This window comes from Quercus lobata, chromosome 8 (assembly GCF_001633185.2).
Source record: "Quercus lobata isolate SW786 chromosome 8, ValleyOak3.0 Primary Assembly, whole genome shotgun sequence".
Lineage (NCBI taxonomy): Eukaryota > Viridiplantae > Streptophyta > Magnoliopsida > Fagales > Fagaceae > Quercus > Quercus lobata.
The window spans coordinates 37,307,118-37,327,479 of NC_044911.1; the positions used below are offsets into that span (position 1 = coordinate 37,307,118).

General features: G+C 34.7%; 2 protein-coding genes across 2 annotated transcripts; one reads left to right on the forward strand and one right to left on the reverse strand.

The window, feature by feature from the left end:
* Positions 1 to 1,248: 1,248 nt before the first annotated feature.
* Positions 1,249 to 3,054, forward strand: LOC115956085. The gene has a single exon (XM_031074543.1). The coding sequence runs from the start codon at positions 1,434 to 1,436 to the stop codon at positions 2,826 to 2,828; it is 1,395 nt and encodes a 464-aa protein (XP_030930403.1). The 5' UTR covers positions 1,249 to 1,433; the 3' UTR covers positions 2,829 to 3,054.
* An 8,047-nt stretch (positions 3,055 to 11,101) lies between these two features.
* On the reverse strand, positions 11,102 to 18,680 carry LOC115955899 (external alternative NAD(P)H-ubiquinone oxidoreductase B1, mitochondrial-like). The gene is made up of 10 exons (XM_031074291.1): positions 18,438 to 18,680; positions 16,026 to 16,302; positions 15,371 to 15,577; positions 14,928 to 15,178; positions 14,349 to 14,568; positions 14,028 to 14,132; positions 13,406 to 13,672; positions 13,171 to 13,292; positions 11,523 to 11,642; positions 11,102 to 11,418 (listed from the first exon to the last, which is right to left on the reverse strand). Exons 1-10 carry the CDS (start codon positions 18,521 to 18,523, stop codon positions 11,331 to 11,333), a joined length of 1,743 nt encoding a protein of 580 aa, XP_030930151.1. The 5' UTR covers positions 18,524 to 18,680; the 3' UTR covers positions 11,102 to 11,330.
* Positions 18,681 to 20,362: the final 1,682 nt, after the last annotated feature.

Here is a 20,362-nt window from a genome sequence, read left to right on the forward strand (position 1 = left end):
TGAAACTCTACGTAAAAGATTAGGTATAAGAAAAGACATAGTAAAACAAAGAAAGAGACAAAAGATGATAGTCCTAGAAATAATGATGATGAAAATTGAAGTTAATAAATTTGGATGATGATGTGAAATGTATAATTTAAATTTCGTAAGTTATGATTGGATATTTGATTCATGTTAAGTAATTTCCTGTGTTATAGTTGTAGATCAGATTAATAGTCACTTCCTTTCCGTGGTTCATGTGTTCTTTCCAATTCTTTGAATACTCCACCCAAAATACCATACACCAAGATTCAACAAATTTGTCACTAGTTAAAGCACCATCTAACTCAAGTATGATTCCAGTCCACTCTTCTAGACAATTTTTATGCTATTTTTAACTATTGAATTATATCTGTCCCAAAAGTCAAACAAAGATGTCTCAAATATTAAAACTACAATACACAAAAGTTTTGCCATTGAGTATCTACTATCGCTGTAACAATTAATCATGTCCTATAATCTTTTTGTGCATCACTTGCTGTTACATTTAGTATAGCACAAACTTGCACCTCATCATGTCCTATTAGCTAAAATAATTTTCTAAATTGGGTTTTCTACATTCATATAATTATTAATGTAAGAGAAACATTATGAAAGTTTCTTTGACTTGTTACATTACTAGAATCTGTATGATGATATTCTATTCTTCATAGTAAATCATCTAAACAGGTATTGTATCTGAAATGCATAAGGATGAATTAGTTGTGTTGTTCTCGAACTTAACAAATAAAACTCCTAAAAAAATTAACAAATTAAACTTTATTTCATTCAAGTGAAACAAAACAAATAAACATTTAGCCATATATATTTTGTTTTGTTTCAATAATTTCTATATAGTAAATCATCTTTTTTTTTTTTTTTTTTAATTAGAATATAGTAAATCATCTTATTCTTCAATGATTTGTTTTTGATCCACTCGCATAAACAACACTGGTAGTTAGATACTTTTCTGTCCTTTTTTGGTAAGGTAGAGGTAGTCTGGTAAATACCAAGACAAGACTCCTTTTGAATGAAACGCACCGTATCTAAGGCGCTCCGTATGGACCCCATTTATTCCCCCCCCCCAAAAAAAAAAAAAAAAAAAAAACGTACTTATTAAATGCGAAGAAATACAAATGTTGGCAAATTAACCTTTTTTTTAAAATCAAATCGGAGCGTCTACAGGAGCCGTTTAGCATCCAACGGCCAATATACCACTTCCAACAACGTCTAATTTCTTCTCCCAACGGTCAAAAATCTCAAAATACAAAAAAAAATTCCCCACTTCAGATTCACAATTCTCTCTCTCTCTCTGATCATCAACAAGAATCACACAAGAAATCCACAAACCAAAAACCCTCACAAACAAACAATTTTCTCTGATCTCAAGAATTGCTTAAACCCTTCACTCAACAATGAGTATTCTTCAATACCCAGATGCCATTAACGCCCCAGATCTCCAGGTTTGGAACAATGCCGCCTTTGACAACGAAGAATCCGAAGGCTCTGCGGCCTTTAAAGATTCTTGGTCCAATCTTCACTCTGTCAATCTGTCCGAATCGTTTGAATCCGATTGCAGCAAAGAAAATCTTAGCCCTCTTGTGGTTAAAACCCCTGCCCCTGTGAAATCTTCGGTACCCGTTAGGCCTCTTTGCCAGAATAGCCTTGTCGTAAACTCACAAGGGAAGCCATTCAAGGTTCTTGTGAAGGAGGGCCTTCTTGAAACCCCAGTGGTACCAAAGAAGGAGCATGGAAAAAGAGAAGAAAAAGATGATAGGGTCTCCGATGAAAGAAAGATTGATTTGGAAATTGAGGAAATTCAGAAGGAGATTTCTCGGTTATCCTTGAGACTTGAAGCGCTTCGGCTGGAAAAGGCTGAGAGAAATGCGATGAAGACGGTTGAAAGGCGTGGAAAGATTGTGCAAGCGAAGTTTATGGAGCCGAAACAGAGTGGGAAGAATTTGGATTTGATGAAAAAGATTGAAGAACCTTTACCCTCAAGCGTGAAATCAAAGATTATCAGAAGGGGTATGAGTTTAGGGCCTTCTGAAATACTTGCCGGAGCCAGAGCTCGGCAGAAGCCGGAGATCACGCCGGTCCAGTCGATACAGAATCGCCGGAAATCGTGCTTTTGGAAGCTTCAAAATATAGATGAGTTGAAGGTGACAAAAGAAAGGGGTAAAAGTCTGAGTCTTAGCCCGAAATCACGCAAAACTGTGTCAAAGATTCAGGCTCCTAAGCAAGCCGCCACGACAATGACGTCTAAAAGGCCTGTGAAGAAAGAAGATGGGGTTATTGCATCAATTCAGCCAAAGAAGTTGTTTAAAGATGGAGAAAAGTCGGTGAAGAAGCCAGTGAAGCCAGGCCGGGTTGTGGCTAGCAGGTATAATCAGATTGCTAATCAGAGTAATGGGAATTTGAGATTGAGTGATGGTAGGAAGCGGTCTCTACCGGAGAATGATAAGGATGATGGGAAGAGGTGTGACAAAAGGCGAGCTTCATCAGTGGGAAAATCGCGTGGGAATCAAGGGACTGAGAGCCGGGTGAAGAAGCGGTGGGAGATTCCCAGTGAGGTAATGGTGTACAAGGGTGAGGAGGATGGTAATGCAGTGTCAATTTCTGAGGTGGGTGGCGTGCTTCCAAAGATTAGGACACTCCGGTGTGTGAATGAGACTCCAAGGGACTCAGGGCCGGCGAAAAGAGTGGCTGAATTGATTGGAAGGAGGTCGTACTTTTGCAATAATGAGGAGGTGGAGCCTTCAGTTTGTCAGGCTTTGAGTTTTGCAGAAGGAGATGCAGAGGAAAAATGAATTGAATAATAAGAAAGTAAGGACCGAGTGGATTGTTAGTACTGAAAATTTTAGCTTCATTGTTGTGAGCCATAACTCTTGTTATGGGTTTAGCAAGCTTTTGTTTTTCTGTGAATGGGTTGTATTACTTCATCTATTATGCAATAATGGGCTAAGCTTTTCTCTTGCTTGATAATGGCGGTACATGTTTTGAAGTCAATGAAAATGAATAGCATGTTATTTGATACTCTTTTTGTTAGGACTCAAAACCATTTGAATGATACTTATTCTGAAAGTTCAACTTTCAAATTAGTTGACATTGGAACTTGTTTCTATTCTTCCTTTTGAATCTGTTATCATCTTTTACTGGTTGACTAAAATTTTCCAATCAATAATACCTGCATTTAGGGAGAGTTCCTAAGGTTTCATTCTGACAACTAGCTTACCTGAATGTATCATATGTCTTTATATTTCCTAAGGTCTTGAACTTCATTCAGGATGGTTTTTATGGTAAAATACAGTTTACTGTCATGAGTCACATGCCTCTTTTGGTCAAGTTGTTTTGATGAAATATAAATTGCATGAACACCTTCTGGAAGAAGAAGAAGAAGAAACAAAGATGAAGATATGTGCAATGAGAAGGTGAAGATGAATGTACTGTGTAACTCAAAAAAATATTTTGTTATTTGATTCTGATATCTGGAACTTGCCATATTTTGTTGTTTGTTTTTTTTACTTTAGTCTTGTTCTTCAAGATCTATTGTCTATTAGGACAAAGCCATATAGCAGCAATCTTCTGGCAGAAATTTCTGTGTTACTGTTAACGCATACCAAAATCAAGCTAAAAGTACCTTAGCAATTCAAAGCAATCTAGTAATTGGCATCTGGATAGAACCATCACCATCATATTTTAATTGATCATTATTGTTAGAATTTATGCAGGATGTATTTGAACTTATCTCTAGCAGCATACTTATTATATAGGCAAAGTAGTTCTTCTACCTAAATGCTAGATGTTTATTGTCCTTGTGAGCATCCCACCAATCTAGGGGGAGTTTCACGTAATTGCATCATGAATTTGGTTAACAATTAGATTATACTTGGTGACTTGAACCTCAGTACTTACAAATGTTTGTAAAATTGTAAGGTTCTCATGATTGCTAAACATTGCATGATGGTTAAGAATGTGGGAAAGTTACCTTCTTTTGGTGTTAATACGTGTTGGTGATAGCCATTGAGTTTGAAAGAATACAGAGTCAACACATTCATCTAATGCTTGCTGGCGCTCATGTATTATATGGTCTTTTCATTTGTGATTTATGTATATGGAGAGGAGAAGGACAGTTGGCTTTGGGACTAAAAGATGAGACCTTCAAGCCATGGACAAGGAAGGAAATGAAGCAGTGATGGCAATCTGTAAGGTTCAGTATGCATTTGAAGGCAAATGTTGGTCCAGATACTTGGAACAGGATTAAGGATTTCCAAATGAATGAAATTTGAGTAGTTTTTATTAATATCGGAACAGTATTAAGGATTACCAATTTGCACAAAAATGCAGATGATCATGCTGGCATATATCTTACTCTCTCAATGATAGGATTAATGAAAATTGGATTTTGAGCAGATTACACTGCATTCTTTTGCAGTATCTCAATGCAGAAAAGTGAAATAATGATTTTGAGAAACTCAGATTTTCAATTGAAAATTTAAAAAGCTTCTGTGATGTTATTAGGTTGCCAGTATTTGACAACAAATTATAAAAACGAAAATGGACAGAAGTCAAATTTTTTGAATTGTTTAACAAAGAAGAGAATCATTGCTTATTCTGAAGGCTTTTTGGCAGCCAACCCCATTATCACCGACCCATTAAGACCTACTTGTCCAAGAGTTGACTCAATGGCAAGGATCAGGTTCAGTCTTTGATGGTCAATTTGGCAAGGCAAGAAATATGATTAGATATACCTGTGGCATACTTCCCATCTGCTCTTGACCACCATACCAATGTGTGCCTGGTAACAATCATTCTAGTGTGAGAGAAGATTCCTCCATTCAAAGAAGGTTTACTTTCTTTACCATAGTACTCAAGGACATAAAGCTTTTTCAGTGTGAGAAAGGGAGCTCATCAAATGCTGTTATCTTTATCCTGGACAAAAACATATCTTTACTATTCATCCCAGATGCCTGAAACCTGCATGATCTGTCATATACTAGTCTTTGACATTCTGGTGCTGTTGAAACCCTTTTAACAGAAGTCTCCTATCATGGAAAATCATAATATTATTGACTATTTAATACTTGTGTCATACTTTCTTGAATGCTTCAAGTTTGGTCCTTTGTCATCAAAATTCAGAATGTACCACTCGCTCTTAAGCTTGTTTAATAGTTTAAGGTCATGCACCTCACTTAGGCTGCTACAACTAAATCTCGAGATAGAGGTTACTATTTTCAAATGAATATGCCAGCGTTGTTTGAAGAGAGAGCTAATATCTTGTTTGTACCAAAATAGATCAACTTCCTTGGTGGAAAAAAAGAAGAGCACGTGGTCATATGGATCAACTTTTTCTTCTGTATAAATCTCAATGTTTTCTAAATATGTTAAACCAGTGTATTATTATTCATATCATTCAAGCATTCACAATTTTTCCTATTGCTCATGACGTTAGGGGACATTTGAACTTTTTGCTTTTGGAGAAGTTAAAAAAACCTTGATATGTCAAATGGTTGTAGCTTGGAAGTTTTTTTTTTTCCTGGCAAATTCCAGTGCCTCAATGAATTTACTGTTACTGTGGTACAGCAGAACCTCATGTCTACTTAATAGAGAGCATTAACAATTCATAGAATAGACCTTGGAAATACAAAGATGCTTCACTGTGGAACCAGTATGACAGGTAACTCGACTAAATTTGTCCAATTAGCATTGCACATTGGCATAGCAGGGTCTGGCTGGGTCATTATAAACCTAGCATAATTTGGTTTGTTTTATGAGAGTTCAATTAAGCAAATTCCCAAGCAGCTTCTTACTAAAGTTCTCAGTTAATTTGCTTTCCAAATTTTGGCATCTGATTTGTAGGACTAATCTAAAGTCGAAATATTTGGAATCTCCTTTGTTTTTGTCAAGAGGAGAAACTAAAGATTTTAGCCTTTTAAAATAGAAGACACAGCCGAGAGCTTTGTAATCAATTGGCTCCTCTTTGTGCTTCCAAACGAAAACAATCATTGTTCATCCCCCCTCCCCCCAATGTAAATAGCAAATTATCACAAGAAAATAGAAGATAAAATCTAATTATATGGGTGGAGGAGCAAATGTCTATCTTGGGGCCTGGGCTGGTAGGGCAACGTTGATAAGATATTAAAATCAATGGCTCAAGCACTCTTACTAAACGCTTATCTGTGGTTTTTAAAATGATGTTTTCAAAACGCACGTTGTAAAAACACTCGTTTTTAAAACGCACCTTTATGAACAGTCTATCCAAACAGGCCCATAGTAATGTAATGAATTAGATGAATAGTGAGGAGATTTTGGCATCTTCCAAAATGTGAGAATTGAAAAAAAAAGGAAAAAATTGGCGTTAAAGGATTTGGTCTCTTTTTGCCAACCCCTAAGAAATGTAGGGGGGTTGGACTTAGGAAGTTCCATGAGATCAACACTGCCCTAATAGCAAAGATTGGATGGATGGTAGGTTTCAGACCAAAGAAGTTCTCTGTCCAAGTTCTTATGGCCAAATAACAAAACACATAAGAGAGAGAGAGAAGCTAAAAACGCTTAAATAAGGGTTATATGTTTTGTTGTGGGAAATGAGGGCTTTATACCCAAACCAAGAATAGAGGAAATAAAGGCATTATCCTTTGATTATTTTGTAGTGGGATTTTTTGCCATTTAACATGATTTTCTTAATAATGTTGTTAGTTGGCAGGTTTTTGAAACTATTTTATAAACTAGCATCTTGAGGCTTTGAAATTTGAGTTCAATGAAGGAACTCAAGTCTACCAAGAGGTGGCAAAAATAATGTGGATAAAAAATTCACGTGAAACTTGAGTCTCTAAGACTTGAGTTCCACAAAGAAAAAAAATTCTCAAAGACTGAGAAAAGAAGAGAAGTCCATGCCTCCCATTCACATGTCCCACCATTAAATTTGATGTCCCATCAAAACAAATTCACCAAAGCAACGGCAAATGTCCCATCAAAACAAATTCACCAAAGCAACGGCAAATCAATAGCTGAAAGTTTGTCCTGCTTCCTGTGTCAGCTTTCTTGTTTCCCCATCCCAACCACATGAATCATCTTTTCTTGAATCACCTCAACTTTGCCACTATTTTGAACTCGAGGCTTTAAGACTCGAGATGCTACTTAACACAATAGTGTGCAAAACTTGTCAGCTAATGAAATTGTTAGCAAAATCATGCTAAATGCCAAAAACATCCCTTTTGTAGTGGCAAACCTAATAAACCAAGAAACAAGTCATTGGGGTCAATTAGTTTAGTCATGTCTCACTAAGTATGAAAATTTTACACTCACCTTTTTAAGCAAAATAATGAGCGCATATATAACCACATACAAGTATGGCAGTTTAGCTGAGGCAGCAGAAGCTATTTCGCTTAACTTGGCAGTTAGAGAAGCGTTGAAAAGAAATCATCATTGAGTTTGTTTTTGAATCATCATCGAGTTATTGAGAGAGATGCAAAAAAATTAGTAAAGAAGAGCATTGGTCTATGCATTATGCATGTAGTTCTATGACCACAACTTTGAGATGGCCTCGGATGGTCAATATCTTTTTTGTTTGAAACCCTTCACACAGCATAGAGTTAGGTTACTTGGGTTAGGCCCCTCAGAAATTGTAACATTAGTACCCATATTCTTGCTAAATGGGTTTTTTGTATGGGTTGAATGGAAACTTGGCCTTAGACTTCTTCGGAGGGTTATTAATTCCCTTTTATTTGACACACCCAATTGTATTTCTATTTATCAAATAAATATTTTCCTTTAGTCAATAATCTATAATGCAAATGGCATTTTTTTTTGGTATTTAGAGTAAAGACGTATATGTTGAAATCTTTCTCTTCCATTTGTAATGTATAACAAAATCACTAAAAACTCTTGTTTTAGTTGGTTACTCAGGTCATCAGTCCTCTTTCTCTCTCCTAGAATGCTAGAGCTCAGGAGGGTTATTAATGCCCTTTTATTTGACAAACCCAATTGTATTTTTGTTCATCAAATAAAGATTTCCCTTTAGTTGATAACCTATAGTTCAAGTGGCATGTTTGGTGTTTTTAATAGAGACTATTAAGTTCAAATCTCTGTCTTCCACGCTTATTATTTTTAATAAAAGATGTCTAAGTTTAAATCTGAATATGAATTTTTGTACTATTTTCTGTGTTCTACTTTATACTTTATCAATTACAACTTGTCATGTATTATTTTTATATTTCTTATAAAATAACTAAAGTTTAAAAATTTTTTTTTAAAAAAAAATTATACTATACACATTTTTTTTAGAAGAATTAGACTAGACACTTGACATACCACAATAGGTTCAGGAAAAAATAATATAGAGGATTTGTAATTTTGTATAGCTCACAAATATTAAGTACTATAATGTTTTTCTTTTTCTTTTTTGAAAAAATAGTCCCATCGTTTAAAATTTAAAAAAAAAAAAAAATTATACTATACACATTTTTTTAAGAAGAATTAGACTAGACACTTGACATACCACAATAGGTTCAGGAAAAAATAATATAGAGGATTTGTAATTTTGTATAGCTCACATGTATTAAGTACTATAATGTTTTTTTTTTCTTTTTCTTTTTTGAAAAAATAGTCCCATCGTCAGACAATCTAATTGGAAAAAATCATTCAAAAGCAATTCACGTATATACGCACACAGCAATTACAGTAAATGAATTTTGGCAGGTCAAGCATTGAGTCCAACGTTTTACTAGAATGTACTTTGGTCCAAGTTTTTCTATGACATTTATGGTCGTAAAATTGTGGCTAAATTATCTATTTCTATTCATCCGGAGGCCTATGTCCAATTTGTGCGGAAGTCCGAACCAACTTAATTCCCAGATGCTCTACCGCGGCCAAAATTGGCCTTTAACCCCAATTTCTCAACTATATAGTTAGTAGGTACTGTTTTAAAATTATATTTTTTACTAACATCTCGAGTTTTTAAAACTCGATTTAGGAGTTATAAATCAAGTCTTAAAGACTCGATTTCAATGTTCTGATCACATTTGATTCGGCATATTTTTCACGTGGCGTCCACTTAAAAATCGAGTCTCTAAGACTCTATTTATAAGCCAAAAAATACTTTAGTCTAAGTCTGTACACGTCATTCCCGGCCAAAATTGGCCATTAACCCCAATTTCTCAATTATATAGTTAGTAGTATTTCGAAACTATATTTTTTACTAACATCTCAAGTTTTTAAAACTCGATTTAGGGGTTATAAATCGAGTCTCAAAGACTCGATTTCAGTGTTCTGATCACATCTGATTTGGCGTATTTTCCATGTGGCGTCCACTTGGAAATCGGGTCTCTAAAGACTCGATTTATAAGCCAAAAAAAAACTTTAGTCTAAGTCTGTACACACCATTCCCAGATATACCCAAAAAAAAATTTAAGAAATCACCACCAGCCATTCCTTCTCTCACCCACCATTCCATCTCTCCAAAAACCCACCAGCACCACCCACCAGCGACGCCACCCACAGACTCCACACCTCCTCCTTCCTCTCGCCTCTCTCACAAAATCCATCAAAATCTAGATGCTAAGCGGTGGCTTGGGTTTTTTGGTGGTTGCTTTGATCTTGCCGCACCTAGATTTGTTGGGTTGTTGGATTTTTAGATTAGATTCTTTGTTCGTGGGTTTTCTTTTCAGGTTTTTGATTTGGTTTTGTGGGTATTTTTGCCTTTCTAATATGGATTTTTGGGTTGTTGGTGGTTGTTTTCTGGGTGGTTGGTGGTTGTTTTTTTGGTAGTTGGTGGTGGTTTTTTGAATCTTTGGTGGTAGCTGGTGATGGTTTTGATGGCTGTCTTTTGAATGGTTGGTGGTGATTTCTTAAATTTTTTTTTTGGGTATTTTTGGGAATGGCGTGTACAGATTTAGACTAAAAATTTTTTTGGCTTATAAATCGAGTTTTAGAAACTCGATTTCCAAGTGGATGCCACCTAGAAAATACGCCAAATCAAATGTGATCAGAATACTGAAATCGAGTATTTGACAGTCAATTTATAACCCCTAAATCGAGTTTTCAAAACTCAAGATGTTAGTAAAAAATATAGTTTCGAAACAGTGCCTACTAATTATATTATTTGACAAACAGGGTTAATTCCCAATTTTGGCCCTCTACCGCAACCACAACCACAAGAGCTTTGATTCTTACCGTCTGAGATCAAACATGGTTCAGCCTACTACTTTGTAGCCCTCTTCTCAGTGATATCACTGTTGGTGGAATTTCTTGAGATTCACAACTCACAAGCAAGTTACTAAGGTTATCCATACATCAAAGCTTCCCCACGTTGGTCTCCTCCCCGGCCAGAATTGGTTTCTATAAGGCTGCTAACTTTGAATGCAGCTCGGATTCTTCACTAGCTGGGTTTGGAGTGGTGATCCGATACTCTGATGATGGAAATATTATAGCAGCCCTGAGCCATAAAATATTTTACTTCCTCATTCGTTTGAATTAACTGAAGCCATGGCATTGTCAACATTGCAAATGGTCTCTTTTGTGAATAAACCAAGAATGCTTTATTTTGGATTTTTGTAACTCAAAATGCAATCACTAGCCTTTTTTTACTAAACTAACAAATCAGAAAGAGGCCATATATGCTTATTGACTAGGGACATACCTATTGGGAGTTGGGACATATTTTGAACATGAACTGGTGGATATCACTCATCTCATATCGAGGGGAAATTCTGTGATAGTATTAGAGCACATTCCTTACCGTGCCCCAAGGTATGGAAACCACCAATTGTATCACACTCCATATATTTGTTTTAAAACTTAAAATTCACGTTTGTCATTCCTGACAAAAGGCAGTAGAAATTGCATGGTTGCACCAGATTTTCCGATAGGTGCATGTCTATGTTGCCATCATTACTCCATTTTTGTAAAGGCAGCCACCAGTTTCCCAGTAGTAATAAAACCATAAGCCTCTAAGAGAGACAATTTAACATCATATCCACCCACCCCTCAGCCCCCACGAAAACCGTTAAGAGGTTAAACCCACTGAAAATTTTTTAGTTGCCAAGTGCCATCTGCAAGTTCATCATAAATTGGCAACAACCAGGCCTTAATCCAAAATTTTCGGAGTTAGATTGAAATCAACATTGCTTGAAAATTTAAACATTTTGTGGAAGTGTTCATTTATCAAGAAGGATAAAGTATATCTATCCCAAATATAATGGGAACAAAAATTACAGAAAAATAATAGACAATAATGTGATAGCTTCATAGGTGCAAAGACTGACTTTGCAAGAACCAATACAACTCGATAATTTAAGGGCCTCCCAAATGTTGTCTCAAATTCGGCTTGAATCTCTCCCAAAAATGAATCTTCTTGTCCAATCAGATACAACTAGTATCCTTGTACGCCAGCTCACTTGCTTGCTAAACGTGAGAAACAATTATACCAAATCAGATACAATGATGCACACACTATTAAATCTCAAAAGGCAAAGACACATAAAACACCAGAAGCAGAAGATAATTACCTTGCATATACAGAATACCAAAGCCACTGAGTGCTGTGACCTATTGAAACCCAGTCTCCAGGTAGCTCTGCAGCTGCCTGCTCTCCTCCTAAGGGAGCAAATTGCCCAAAATGCTTGTACCTTGTGTCAACAAATTGCCAGCACCTCATTAGTTAGGAAGGGCATACATAAAAAAATGGCAGCTAAAAACATTTGCAACATTTTGTCAATAGATATAGAGTTGTTCACTACAGCTGAGACCCATGTTTAGAGGGCATTCAAATATTTCTAAAGTTTTTCTGTGAGAGACAAATGAAGAAAATCGCAAAAGCAAAACTTTCTTAAGACTTTTTTTTTTTTTTTTTTTGAGAATCTAGACTGTGGTTAATATCAGCACATGCTTTACTTGATATCTTTGTCAAAGAATCTTCAACCATCCTGAAAACTTTCACCTGATAACCTTGGAATGTTACTCGATAGATACTCCATTCACAAGTGATGACTACAAAATGACACATATGAGAACTGATTGGAAGAAAAAAGATCATTTTGCACCCTGGGGAGTGAGGGTGGGGGATTCAGCTACTCTGTAATTGGCTACTTCTTAATATTTACCAACAACATGCGAATATCTTGCATGCCAGATAGTTTCAAAGATCAATTTAGGAACTAGATTACTTAATTAATTGCTTGCTGGTACCATGATCCAGTCAAACAATCCAGATAGATCTTTTACTTACCATTCTTCAAATGTACTCGTCAAAAAACGGTTGTTTGCTTGTTGAAGGAAAAACAGTGAGATAGGGAGGGGAGGGGGGGAGAGGAAGATTACCATGTCCAATTAAAATGATATAGTTTGTATATGTCACTTTTGCTAAACCAAACAGACCTTAGTCTCTGAAATTGGCTACACAATTTCTGTTTACAAAACTGTTGAGTTAATCATTGCACGTAGGGTTTTTTTGGATGTCTAGGAAAGGGCTCCATTGAATTGTTACAATACTTCCGTTCAGAAACTTATTGGATTGTGCTAACAATTTCTGAATATCTGTCATGTTAGTCGCTATATCATACAATGGCTAACAACTAACTAGGAAATGAGGCCAATTAAACAATTTGAATGGATCTCCCTTTTCAAAATAATAATTGTATTGTCTTAATGGTTTGATTTGATAAAAGTATTTAAAAGGAGGGATTTTCTAGAAGTATCTGTCTTTCCTCCTCTTAAATGCTTCTAGCTGCATATATTTTAAAGTGTTTTTTTTTTTTTTTTTTTTTTTTGGTTTAAATGGCTTGAATAAAGGAGAAAGTAATTTTTTTTTCTATTGATGAAATTTATGGATGGATTTGAAATGATTAGACATAAAATGTCATTTCAAATCAATCAAATTAGAGATAAATCCCCAAAAGCTTTATCACAAATTTTTTTTGTTGCAGCGAAATTCCCAAAGCTCAAACTACCTTGTATTCTGAAATTCATATCATGCAAATAATAACATTTGTTCTTCAAATCCCTAGATTTCAAATCCTCACATCCAAATGCAACCTGAAAGAATTTTTATATTTTTTTTTTGCTTAAAAATTCATAGAAGATTATAGTGCAATTGCACGTTCTAGATGACCAATATAATAAGGTAAGATAATGAGCATGTTAAACTATATGGCTTACTGAAAAGGACGAAACCGATGACGCCCAGAACCTCTAAAACGCCGAGGACCCTCTGGATTCTCTTCACACTGAATTATGTGATTAAGGCACCTAGAAAGATATGCACCCTGTTGAGCAGCGACCTGAATACCCAAAGATGAAGTAAATTTGTGTACCATTATTTGGATATCAAACATTCAAAAATCTACATCAAATTTATCCAGATGGGCTTAACCATTAGAGGAAAGACGTATACCTGTGCAGTTGCGGGCAGACTCTTCATCTGCGAATCCACGTGAGAAAGGGCTAACTTAAATTGTTCAACATTCACTTCCTGCCAATCATTCCCCTGGGGATCTTTCAACAGATCTGTCACATCCCTCAGGTGCCGCTGGCTTTTTAGATAGTGATCCACTTGAGGGTACCTAATGAGGATGTCATCTACCACATCTTTGAATTCTTCAACAGTTAAGGTACCAGAATTGTCTTTGTCTGCAGCTTCAAATATGCTCAAGATATCTTCCTAAAAACATAATGATATCAAAAATGTAATATTACCGTAGATTACAAATATCAGTGTAAACCTGGTAAATATATCTTTCTCTAACTCCATCTCAACAAGCAAAAACAACAATTTAGAAACTGTATAGCTTAATTAACGAGTATCCAAGGTGAATACAAAATAAATTGGTGCTAATGTGACCAAGTAACCCACAACTTCAACAAATTACTGGCACAACGGGCTTGGTATCATCACCAAATACCTAAATCTCTGATGGCTAGGACAAGCTGCTGTAAAATGATACATTACATGAATAATGAAGAAGGACTACTGCAGTTCTAAAAAGTAAAATCAAACAGTTAAAGGCTTCACTTACCATGACTTTACGTTGATCTATTGTAGCACAATCACCAATGGCATAGACATTTTCACATCCCTTTACTCGCAGCCATTCATTAGTTTCAAGAACTCGTCTCTTAGCCTGCATACAGAGCAGAGTTAACGTGACAATTGCATTTGAATTAAAAGTTAAAGCATAAGCAAGGATTACATGAAAATCTAACTTGATATTTAGCTCCAAAAACACCATTCAACTATCTGGAAACTTCACATTACTCATTTACCACAAGTGCTTTTTCTTTCATTTATTTACTTATTTTTTTCATAGGTGCAAGGGCATTAAAATTATGTAACACACCTGCCCAACTTGCTCCATAAAGTCCCTTACAACTGGACGAGTCGCAATTCCAGTAGACCACACAACTAATCCATGAGGTACGGTGCAAACCTCTTCCTTTGACTTCACCTTCATTGTAATATCCTTATCAGAAACACTGAGAACACGGCATCCTGTTTGAACTTCAATGCCATCTCTTCTAAACTTCGTCTCAGCAAATGAACTAATTCTTTCATCAAATCTACAGAGAAAATATGAAATTTTATAAACTTTCAAGCTGTGGTCTTGAATGATTAACTGGCATAAAAGACTCTTCCATGATTTTAAATATGAACCCAAACTCAAATGTATATATGGTATAGGGCAAGTATAGAATATGACAAAAGACTTTTGGAATTGAACTCACATGAATATTTGTACAGAAATAAATTCAACAATAAGTCTAAGTTGCTTTGATGCAAGATTGGGATGACTAACAGAAGAAATCTCCCTATGGTATACAGAATTGGACCCAATATTTCATTTATGACAAATACAGGCATGAGAAATATGTTGATAGCATAAGGATTAATAAGATATGACAGCTACATTTTTTCTTACGTGTTCAAGATATGATCTCCTGATTGGATCACTGTTATTCTCACTAGATCTTTGACCGCAGGATATAATTTGACTAAATCTTCTTCCAAGAAGTCATGCAATTCAGCTGCAAATTCCACACCAGTGGGGCCCCCTCCAACAATTATAAAATGAAGATTTGTTCTTCGCTCTTCTTCACTAAGACCAGGAAGGATAGCCGTTTCAAAGCAATCTATAACACTCCTTCGGATCTTCTGAGCATCCTCTACTTCCTGCACGAGATGTCACTGTTTCTTATTTAATTGATGACAGAAGATTTAGTTTTGTTGAGACTAAGTTGATTACAGTAATAAACTTTGACTGTTCAGAAAAATGCAATCATCTAAGAATCTCAGGGTCATTAAGAAGCAACCAGAGACTAATGTTGTATCATGTATAGCTCCATTCTATTTGAAAGACTTTACCTTCAGAAAGTGGCAATTTTCCTTGACACCAGGCGTGTTAAAAGTATTTACTTGTGCTCCTACTCCAATGACCAAGTAGTCATATTCCAGAAAGAATTCTCTATTACCCACCAAGTTGTTCTCAATATTAGACCTACAGAGAATTTTGTTGTTTGCAGCATCAATCTTGACACATTCTGCCTCCCAAATTTTAACTTCTCCTTTTCTCTGTCATAAAGGATGATAAAGATATTTTTACTTGCCACAGCCACATCAAAAGAATTTCCAAGAGCAATCAATTTGATTTATTTAATTTTGCTTCTAATGGAAGTGTGATAAATGCAATCTCAAGATAAGCAGAGTTAAATATCCAGCTTTTCATCACATAACTCACACGTATGTATGTGCACATAATGTGTACATACATACATACATACATACATACATATTATATGATGCAATTGAATACATCCACCTCCAATAACTACCTACAGTTGATTTGTTAAAATACTCATTTGATAAAAGCTTATGTGGCATCACAAAGAGTTACACCAAGAGTACCATGATTCTTTTTTTTCTTTTTCTTTTTTTGAGAAAAAAAGAGTAACATGATTCTAATCCCTATATATATATATATATATATATATATATTCTTCCATCTCTTGTTTTGTCTTACCTTCTTCACAATATTTCGAATTGGCTCCACAATGCTTCGAGCTTCAACTGTTCCACATGTAACACTAGGTAACAAAGGGGTAAAAGCGAAATAATTCCTGGGTGAGACAACCTGAATATCATATAATGAAGCATCCAGGTCCTTAAGTAAACTAGTGCCAGCCCATCCCGTTCCAAGCACCACCACTCTCTTTTTCTTGGGCTCCTTTTCATTAGGGTCAACATGAGGAGCTCTAGTGTCAGGTTGTGATTCTGAGTAAGCCACAAGGCCTCCACTACTGCAATATAGTAGTGAAACCACCAAAAAAAAAAAAAAAAAGGGCCATGATTATATGGAGATTTGAAAATTTTAGAGTTAGTAACTAAATAACAATATATCTAGATGATTCACAGTCTATTGACAAGGCAATAATATTCAAAAGCCAATTTAATTCTATGCACAAATCGTACAACGGGAAATTAACAAACATTATGTTAATTTATATAGTTCATTAAGGTAGCGACCTTACATAAAATACACATCATTATCATAACTATTTAACTTACAAATTGGAAACCCCAGTCTTGCATTTGTTGACATTTTTTTTTTTTTAAATGGCTAAAAAGGAGTTGTGAAAGGTATTTGAACATGATTTTATAACTAAAGCATTATAATCAAGTGGTTTTATATCTATAAATTGATAAGCCCATGACACATATAAGAACATAATATTTATTTAGATTTATAATGACATTTATAATCCAAAAGACAAATCATCAACACTTGGTTTTAAAAGAGAACTAAAAAAATATAGAACTTAAAATAGAGATAAATGTAAATAATAATAAAAAGGTTAAATTACAAATTATTACCTCTAACTTTGATATGTTCCAATTCAATTCTTTAATTTTTTTTTTTTTTTTTTTCATTTCAATCCTTAACTTCCATTTGTATCAAATGTAATCCTTCTATCCAATCCATTATGTCCACCATAACAATTTAGTTTTGGAAAGTTAAAATATTAAAACTAATAGTGAGATCAAATGGAACTAATAAAATGACTAAATTGAAAACAAATTAAAGTGAAATGACTGAAAGAAAGAAAAAAAAAATGAAACTTAAAGAATTGAATTGAAAACAAGTCAATTTTTTTTTTTTTTTAAAGTAAAATAGGTCAAAAAGGTGCAATTTGTAATTTAACCTATAAAAAAATAAATAAAAGACTACCTTTTAGTTATACAAAAACTATACATAATATTGGATATTAAAAACATTCAAGGTGGCCAAAAACAGCAATAATCCACATAAAAAGATGCATATGGTCAATGGGGATGGGTAAAATTATTATTATAGGGACAAAACTTAGGTGCAGTACCTTAGGTATTGTTTCTTAAGTTTCCTTCTTAAAATTTATCCATGTGGCTTTTTTCTCATAAATGAAAGTGTATTTTTAGTTAAGTACAACCATGTGACTGAATTTTAAGTGGAGAAACTAAATAATAACATAAAAGTGCTGTACCTAAGTTTTATCCTATTATTATTATTATTATTATTTGATAATTACAACAATATGCGAGGATGGGTAGATTCAATGAAACAGAATGTTGTATATATACAAACTACAAAATTAGAACATAATCAAGAGCTTATGATTGTTAAGAAATCCAACATTGGTGGTGGCTGATTGGCTATTGGTATATGTAGTTCAGTTGTTGGCCTGTTCAGTCTTCACCCAAAAGTTTAAGCTTTAGATTTTCTTTATTAAAAAAAAAAAAAAAAAGAAAAAAAAGAAGAAAAAAGCTTCAAGTTAGATGCTTTACGTGGTAAGTGGTAACAAAGTCAAAACCTGACTTGTTTATTCTCGGATTCCATGTGCCCCTTTGTCGTTATTTCAATTTTCAGTGGGTCATTGGATTTGGACCACCTAAATTAGCTCAAGCTTTTTGTATTAGAATTTAGATGCTTTAACAATGACTCCCTCAAAAACAAAAAAAAAACAATGACTCCCTCGATAATTTGTCACATTAAAAGGTAATCATAATTGTTAAACTAATTTCCTTTGTTCTGATGGCCGCAGATATAAAATAAGATTTTGTGGAGATTTAGCTCAGTGGAGTAAACATTTCTGAGTTTTTTTTTTCAGTTACTGTATATATATAGTTAATCGGAAAAAAAAAAAAAAAAAAACGCCATTGTGGTTTCCTAGATGTACAGCTATACAAAAACAACAGAACAAATACTAGGCACAATTGAACAGAGGCCTTGGTTTCTCAAGTCCTGTGCAACAAAAAACCAACTTTCAAATTACCCATTCCTTTTCACTCCCTAAAGTTTCTCAGTAACCAAACAAGAAACAAAACAAACAATGAAATAGTGTCAATCTAATCTAGCAGCGCAGAGTGAGAAAGAAAACATGGTAAGGGAAAGAGAAACCTGAGACTCAGAGTACAGAGGACCAGAAGCTTAGGGTAGCCTTTGTAGGTTCTTGAAGCTCTACTAAGGAATGAGAGAATCGCCATGTTTACCCAAATTATTGGATTTGAGAGCTCAAATCGAAGAAGAAGAGCCACCAGCAATGTGAGAGACTCTTTTTCAGACCCATAACATAGATGTCTGTTCCTTGTTTGGTTGACACAGTTAATTAGTTATGTAGAATTAGATATCACTTTTTCTTTTAGTTTTAACTGCTCGCCGTGTACACGTGGCTATAATTTATTGGTACTTTTGCTGGGAGATGGGGTTTCTGTGTATTTTTCTCGGACCGAAGTTATGAGATCTGTAGCACTAAAAAGGACACGTGTACGGCTGAACGCCAATGATAGTGTAGTATCATCTTTCATTTGGAGATTCCCGACAAATTTTTGGTTGCATTAAGTCTTATTATATCATTATATATATGGGGATTATTGATCAATCATGTCATGAGTTGTATAAATATAATTAAATTGATTTTTTTATTTAACATGGCGCATTTTGATTGGAGACATCTTCGTTTAAAAGATAATGCCTGATGCATCTTCCATTAAAAAATTGGAGTTATGACCTATGGCTTATGAGTGTCTATTTGAAAATCAGGGAGGTGGACACCGTTTTGTATTGTTAAGGGGCTGCTCTTAAACATATTTATTAATAAAATTTTAATATCACTTATATGAAAAGTATAAATTTAAAAATATATATATATAAAAAGTTAAAAGTTAATAATTTTTTCATTTTGTATATAAAGTTTCTAAAAATATTTTCTATGCCAATGTTTTTAGAGTATTTATTAATGTTTTCCTTAATGATTTGTGACAAAAATTGTGTATGATTAATTGGAAAGAGATTAAAAAAAAATTCCAACAATCAAATAAAGATAAAGTATATTGCAACTTTTGTAATCATGTATTATTGAACTATGGGATTGATCATTCACTTTTTCTTTGCTGTTATGTAAAAAATATATAGGTTATTCATGTGCATTGTGCTTAATAATTTAGTTGGCTCATGCTTGAGTGTTGTCACACACATACTTAATTATACTCTCTTATCAAGCTCAAACTCATTACTTAACCCAAAGTATCATTACAAAAGAGTCTAACTCTTGTAGTATACTAAACAATGGGAAAGAGTTACATTTAAGCGACGTGGGACAATACTCACTTATCTAACTTTTTACTGAAAATTTTTTGCTAAAAGTATACTAAAATATACTTGTAACTTGAAAAAAGTAAGAAAAAGTTTTTTTTTTTTTTTTTTAAATGAGGTTTTAAAAAACTGTACATAAAAGTTAAAAATTGATGATAGAAACTGTAGGAGCACGGTTTTAGTTGACCCGATCCTTGTTGGTCAGGCCTTGGCCCAAAAGGTCCCACACAATGAATTTTTTGTAGAGTATGGGCTAAAGAACTTGGTTTCAGTTAGCTTGAACGGTTTGTTGCATGGGTTTAGGGGGTACAAAGACAAAAATAAAAGGAGGTAGCAGTGAAGAGAGATCCTTCTCAAATGATCAGGTCTCAAACTTGACTAATGGGCACAGATTCATGCAAATAAAAGTTCTCTACAGTGTTCTCTCCTCTCTTTCTCTCCGTTTCCCGTCCTCCTCTCTTGGGGGACTTTTACATATTATGTAGACTCTCTTCTATCATATGGGTTTTACACTTGTTGATTATCCAAACTCCTACTTGAGCACCTGTCCCATCAGACACCCTTATCAGTTCTTTGTGAGTTGCAATGATCAAGGTAGCACTGTTCAGGGGTCTTCTCTTCATTAATGCGGCCAGGAGAGTAGCTGTGGTGCATTTAATGTGGTAGTGGCAGCCTTTGCTGAGATATTTTGGGTTTCCTTTCTTTTTACGTGCTTGGAGGGAGGACTACAG